The following is a 7500-nucleotide window of genomic DNA, read 5'->3' as shown; positions in this document are numbered from 1 at the left end:
AACAATGGTGATAAATAAGCGAATAAATGTAAAACATGAAGACACACATTCACACCCACACCCACACATGCACAACTGTCAATACAACGACAGTGTCCAAGATCAGCTGTCAATACAACGACAGAGATCAGCTGTCAATACAACGACAGTGTCCAAGATCAGCTGTCAATACAACGACAGAGATCAGCTGTCAATACAACGACAGTGTCCAAGATCAGCTGTCAATACAACGACAGAGATCAGCTGTCAGTACAACGACAGAGATCAGCTGTCAATACAACGACAGTGTCCAAGATCAGCTGTCAATACAACGACAGTGTCCAAGATCAGCTGTCAATACAACGACAGAGATCAGCTGTCAGTACAACGACAGTGTCCAAGATCAGCTGTCAATACAACGACAGTGTCCAAGATCAGCTGTCAATACAACGACAGAGATCAGCTGTCAATACAACGACAGTGTCCAAGATCAGCTGTCAATACAACGACAGTGTCCAACATCAGCTGTCAATACAACGACAGTGTCCAAGATCAGCTGTCAGTACAACGACAGTGTCCAAGATCAGCTGTCAATACAACGACAGAGATCAGCTGTCAGTACAACGACAGAGATCAGCTGTCAATACAACGACAGTGTCCAAGATCAGCTGTCAATACAACGACAGTGTCCAAGATCAGCTGTCAATACAACGACAGTGTCCAACATCAGCTGTCAATACAACGACAGAGATCAGCTGTCAATACAACGACAGTGTCCAAGATCAGCTGTCAATACAACGACAGAGATCAGCTGTCAGTACAACGGGTGAACAATTTCTTTTTTATGGTGACTGCTGGACCTTCATAAACTCTTTGTCAAGCCGAAGATAAAAACGACGTTTCGTGTAATAAACTCTTAGTCAAGTCTATAACTTGACAAAGAGTTTATGACTCGAAACGTTTGTGGTTTTTTTTTTATCTTCACCTTAAGGCACCTTTGATTTTAAACCATCTTTTATCATTTTTATTTTTAACTTTGTCAATACAAGGACAGTAACAGTCATTAGGTCTACTGGGTGGGGGTAAGGGGGGGGGGGGGGGAATTGGGGGTGGGGAGCTTATAAATCAACCATGCTTTGTCACCTTTCCCGTGATTTTTGTTGTGTTGATGTGTGTGCTAGTGCTATGTTGTTTCTTTGAATAAAAAAAAATGTTTAAAGCCATTATATCTTTATTGTCCAGTCTTGATTGAAATTTCAATCTGAAATTTGTGTGTCTTCTTGCTGCGTGTCGTTAGCTTGCGCGTGTGCGTGCGTGCGTGCGTGCGTGCGTGCGTGCGTGTGTGTGTGTGTGTGTGTGTATTTCATGATTTTTTTTTCTTTTCTTCTCTTCTTCTTCCTTTCGTGGAATGGCTTTGAATGGTGAAATAATGGTGTATTTTGATTGTGTTTTGATTTTGTGCTCATTTTCGCTTTTTTTTAGCTTTATTCCCTCTTATGGGCGAGGGCTGGATGTACAAAAAAGCATGTTACTTACTTATCTATTACCCTCGATAATAAAGATTGTGTCTTGTCTTGTCTTGTCTATCTATTTATTCATTTTTTTGTGTGTGAAATAAATCTGAAAGATCACACGGCAGTAACAATGATTATGCCTTCATTGACCAGCCTTGATTAAAACTTTAAATCAGAAAATATATCTTCTTGCTGCGTTTCGGGATTTATTTGTTAAAAAATAAATCTGAAACATCACACTTCCATCGATAGAAAGATGCCTCATTACACTCAACTGACGTGGACATGTAAAACAAAATGCAGTCACAATAAATAATCAAAAGAAAAAGACAGTATCATTCATTCATTCATTCATTTATTCATCCATTCACTCATCAAATAAAAAATGATTTAATGAATCAATGAATGAATGAATGAATGAAAATATAAATGAAAAAATGAATGAAAAAACGAATAAATGAATGAATGAACTGTCGCCCACCAGATCATGATCAGTTGTAACGCGACACACGTGTAAAAAAAAAACACAAAAAAACACAAAAAAACAGTCACGTGAACTATTTATAGTAACTCATAAACACATAACGAAACAAACAAATAATCCACGACTCCATGTAATGGAAGCATATGAAATCACAAATGTGGGCACTTCTACACACGAGCACCCCCCCCCCCCCCCCACACACACACACACACAATGTACACACACATGTAATTACAGAGATATATAGAAAGACATAGTGTCAAAGCCAGGCATAGAGAAATAGAGGTATACAGTTGAAGGGAGGGAGAAGCAGACAGACAGAGACAGACAGACAGACCGATACAAACACACACACACACACTACACTACACTACACACACAACACACACACAACACACACACACACACACACACACACACACACACACACACACACACAGAGAGAGAGAGAGAGAGAGAGAGAGAGAGGACCACAGACCCGTGTGTAGTGATGCGGGGCTGGGCAGACATAATCGGCGTCCTTAGGGGGGTCATCAGGTTGGTACTGGGGCAGGGGAGGCTTCCAGTCGTCCGGTAGTTCGTCGGCATTCGCCTCCTGTTTTGACCACAGCTTCACCCTGACATATACATGTGGAGTGATGGCCTAGAGTTAACGCGTCCGCCTATAGGAAGCGAGAGAATCTGAGCGCGCTGGTTCGAATCACGGCTCAGCCACCGATATTTTCTCCCCCTCCACTAGACCTTGAGTGGTGGTCTAGACGCTAGTCATTAGGATGAGACGATAAACCGAGGTCCCGTGTGCAGCATGCACTTAGCGCACGTAAAAGAACCCACGGGAACAAAAGGGTTGTTCCTGGCAAAATTCTGTACAAAAATCCACTTCGATATGAAAAACAAATAAAACTGCACGCAGAAAAAAATACCAAAAAACGGGTGGCGCTGTGGTATAGCGACGCGAGCAAATACAAATACAAATAATCGTACGGTAAGAAAAAAAAAATGCCCTGGACGTATACAAAAACGACCCACCCCCCACCCCCACCCCCCCACCCACCCCCAAAAAAAAAAAAAAGAAAAAAAGAAAAAAGAACAACAAAAAAACAAACAAAATAAACCCACATAATACCTTTTAAAAAAATCCGGTTAGATTGAACGCGAGATACAACATCAACACAGAAATAAAAAAAAATGCACACACACACACACACACGCACACACACAACTCACACACACACACACACACACACACACACACACAATCACCCCCCCCCCCACACACACACACACACACACACACACACACACACACACCACACCCCCTCCTACACACACACACACACACACACAGGCACCCCCCCCTGCCCCCACCCCCACCACTCCACACACACACATACGCACACACAAACACAACACACAAAATCACAACAAACACACACACACACAACACCCTCACACACACACACACACACACACACACACACAACACACACACACACACACAACACCCTCACACACACACAACACACACACACACACACACACACACACACACACACACACACACACACACACACACACACACACACACACACACACACACACACACACACACACACACACACACACCACCCCCTCACCCCATAGGCATCATCCCCGGAAGCCACCTCCACCAAGATGACGGCGAAGGAGTACACGTCGGAGGCCGGCAGGACCACGGGGGACGGGTTTCTGCGGGTCTCCGGGGCCCGGTACACCCGGCTGCGCATCTCCCTGCGCTGCCGCTCCTGCTGGAGGTCCGGGTTCGAGTCCGTGGTGTCGCTCTCGCGTCGGAACTCAGTGAGTCCGTAGTCTGTTGTGGTGTGTGGCGGGGAAAGAAATATTTGAATCCTACTATCCGTGTTGTAGTTTCTTATTTGCAACTTGTTATCTATTATTATTATTATTATTATTATTATTATTATTATTATTATTATTATTAATTTTTAATTTATTTTGCTTTATTTTATCTTATTTTATTTTATTTGTATTTTCTTCTTTTTTTTTTCTCTCAAGGCCTGACTAAGCGCGTTGGGTTACGCTGCTGATCAGGCATAATGCCTAGCAGATGTGGTGTAGCGTATATGGATTTGACTGAACGCAGTGACGCCTCCTTGAGCTACTGATACTGATAATGATACTGATACTGAAAGCAGGGAGGAGAGTGTGTTGAAAGTGGGTGGGGGGGGGGGGGGAGTCTTTTAGAATAAAAAGAGGAAAGATTACAAGATGATAATATGATCGCTGTTGTTTTTTTGTTTGTTTGTTTTTGTTTTTTGTTTTTTTGGTGGTTGTTGTTGTTGTTGTTTTTGTTTGTTTTGTTTGTTTTTTGTTTTTTGTTTTTTGTTTTTTTGGTTGTTGTTGTTGTTGTTGTTTTTGTTTGTTTTGTTTGTTTCTTTTATCAACAATTTCATTGTTTTATTTTTGGTTTGCATTTCAGGTTTTGGTGTGTGAATAGCAGTGTCGTTACTCTGTATGCTCTGTTCCCCAACATGGGTCCAAGAATTGACTCTTCTCTTGATTCCGGACAGGTGTGGATGGTGGGTTTGGAGGTGAGACCGTTCATTGGTTAGGGGGCTGCTGGGTCGGATGGCTGCCAAGTACAGTGGGGGGGTGCTTGTTTTTATTTTATTTTTTTAGGGGAGAGTGTTGGGGAAGGGGTGCTTTTTCAGTCTGCATTTCGGTCTCTATTCTGTGTCTCTGTCTCTCTCTCTCTCTCTGTCTCTCTCTATCTGTCCCTCACTCTCTCTCTCTCATGTATGTCCTTTGTTTGCCAGTGTCAGTGTGTGTGTGTGTGTGTGTGTGTGTGTGTGTGTGTGTGTGTGTGTCTGTGTGTCTGTGTGTGTGTGTCTCTGTGTGTGTGTGTGTGTGTGTGTATGTGTGTGTGTGTGTGTGTGTGTGTGTGTGTCTGTATGTGTGTGTGTGTCTGTGTGTGTGTGTGTCTGTCTGTGTGTGTGTGTGTGTGTGTGTGTGTGTGTGTGTGTGTGTGTGTGTGTGTGTATGTGTGTGTGTGTGTTCGTGTGTGTGTGTGTGTATTCGTGTGTATGTGTGTATGTGTGTTCGTGTATGTTCGTGTATGTGTGTGTGTGTGTGTGTGTGTGTGTGTGTGTGTGTGTGTGTGTGATGTGTGCGTGCGTGCGTGCGTGCGTGCATGCGTGTGTGTGTGTGTATGTTCGTGTGTGTATGTGTGTGTGTCCTTGTGACTGTGGTCTGTGGTCCACGTACCCGTGACCTTGCACGTCCAGCGGTCATCGATGACACAGTTGTTGGACTTGAGGTTGCCATGGACCATCTTGTGTTTGTGGAGATGGGCCATGCCTCGCGCCACGTCCGTCACCAGGGAAAACCTGTCGTCGGCATCATCACCATCATCGTCATCATCATCGTCGTCTTCGTCATTGTCACCATCATCATCATCGTCGTCGTCGTCGTCGTCTTCGTCTTCGTCATTGTCACCATTGTCGTCATTGTCATCATCATCATCATCATCATCATCATCATCACCGTAGTCGTCGTCGTGGTGGCAGTCAACATGAACATCATCTTCATCTTTATCACACAAAAAAAGAAAAAGTTGCCGTTGTCGTATGTCATCATCATCATCATCATCACCACAACCACCACCTCCGCCATCATCATCTTTCACAAAATAAATAAATGAATGAATGAATAAAGAAATAGATAAGCAATCAAATAAATGAATGAATAATAAATGAACGAATAAACAAATAAATAAATGGCTAATAAATAAATAAGTAATCAATCAATCAATCAATTAATTAATTAATTAACGTCCTCTTCATCATCGACATCGTCTTTTCGTTGTCATTGTCATTGTCATTACAATTGTCGTCGTTATTAAAACATTGTTTTCATTCCTAGCCTAGCGCTGTTATCGGTTGTCTCATCACCCCTACTCAATTCGACTTTCCGTCCTTTGGAAGCTTAACTTTGAATGTGATGAATCACCCCCTAACTCCCAACCCACACCCTCTGTCCCCGCTCCCCACATAACACCCCCACACAAAGTCCATCCCCAAAGCAAGGAAACCCCCACCCCCCACCCCCCAACCCCCACCCCTCCCCTCTCCTCTGTTCTCTCCACTCTCCTTCCCTGCACAGAAGCATTGATCACACAGTCGGCTTCATGGCATGAAAAAAAAGCATCTTTAAAAGAAGAAAAAAACAAACACAGAAGAAAAGTGTTGAAAGCACAATCGCTCTTTTACGGAGCTACTGCGTGCGTCAGAAGCTTGTGCGAAATCATTTCTTTTGACAGATGATGATGGCTTTCTTTTAGCTGTCAGCTCGCAAATCCTGGAGGATGTGATACAGGCCAGAAACTGGACGTCTTCATGTCAAGGCCAGACGCTCTCTCTCTCTCTCTCTCTCTCTCTCTCTCTCTCTCTCTCTCTCTCTCTCTTCATATCTGCTGTCAAAGACATCATCAATCATTTGATGACAACAACAGCAAAAATTACCCGGGGGATGCCAAACAAGATCAAAAAATGAAGTGGAGAGAGAGAGAGAGAGAGAGAGAGAGAGAGAGAGAGAGAGAGAGGGAGGGAGAGAGAGAGAAGTGGGGGGACAGAGAGGAGAGAGAGAAGGGGGAGGGGAGAGGGGGATAGAAAGAGAGTGAGGGAGGAGAGAGAGAGGGGGAGAGAGAGAGGGAGAGGGGGGGGAGAGAGTGAGAAAGAGAGGGGAGAGGGAGAGAGAGAGAGAGTGGAGAGAGAGTGGGGGTGAGAGAGAGAGAGTGGGGAAGAGGGAGAGAGAGAGAGAGAGAGAGAGAGAGAGAGAGAGAGAGAGAGAGAATGATGACTGTTTGTGTCTTTGTTCCTATTCGTTCTTAATAAATAAGTAAACAAACAAATAAATAAGTAAATAAATAAACGTCCCCCAAAATTCACGCCCCCACCCACCCAACAACACCAACCCAGCCACCACCAACCACCAACCCACCAACCTATCAAACCACCCCTCGCCCATACCACCACCACCCCACCCACCCTCCCACCACCACCTCCACCATCCCACCACCACCACCACCCTACCACCTCACCCCCATCCCCCACTGACCTGAAAGCCCAGCTGAGGGGAATGGCGTCGTTCTGCAGGACGTCCATCAGACTCCCCTTGGGGCAGTACTCCGTCAGGATGCACACCCTGTCCTGCTCCACACAGCCCCCCAGGAAGCGGCACAGGTTGGGGTGGTCCAGGGACCTTGGGCAACAGCAGGCAGCGGACAGGGGATGAGTGAGTGAGTGAGTGAGTGAGTGAGTGAGTGAGTCAGTCAGTCAGTCAGTCAGTCAGTCAGTCAGTCAGTCAGTCAGTCAGTCAGTCAGTCAGTCAGTCAGTCAGTCAGTCAGTGAATAGATAAATCAACAGATAAATGAATGAATGAATAAATGAATCAACGAATGAATAAATGAATAAACGCATACATACATAGATACATACATACATACATACATACATACATACATACAT

General features: G+C 44.4%; 1 protein-coding gene across 1 annotated transcript in view; it reads right to left on the bottom strand.

Annotated features, from left to right (window-relative positions):
* Positions 1-7500, bottom strand: part of LOC143295079 (atrial natriuretic peptide receptor 1-like) — a 50635-nt gene that overhangs the window by 11359 nt on the left and 31776 nt on the right. Inside the window, 4 exon segments of the mRNA XM_076606638.1 lie at positions 2456-2572; positions 3615-3826; positions 5239-5360; positions 7090-7233. Of these exon segments, the coding sequence (XP_076462753.1) occupies positions 2456-2572; positions 3615-3826; positions 5239-5360; positions 7090-7233 (595 nt within the window).

The sequence above is a fragment of the Babylonia areolata genome, chromosome 20 (assembly GCF_041734735.1).
Source record: "Babylonia areolata isolate BAREFJ2019XMU chromosome 20, ASM4173473v1, whole genome shotgun sequence".
Lineage (NCBI taxonomy): Eukaryota > Metazoa > Mollusca > Gastropoda > Neogastropoda > Buccinidae > Babylonia > Babylonia areolata.
This window is presented reverse-complemented; position numbering and strand designations above follow the sequence as displayed.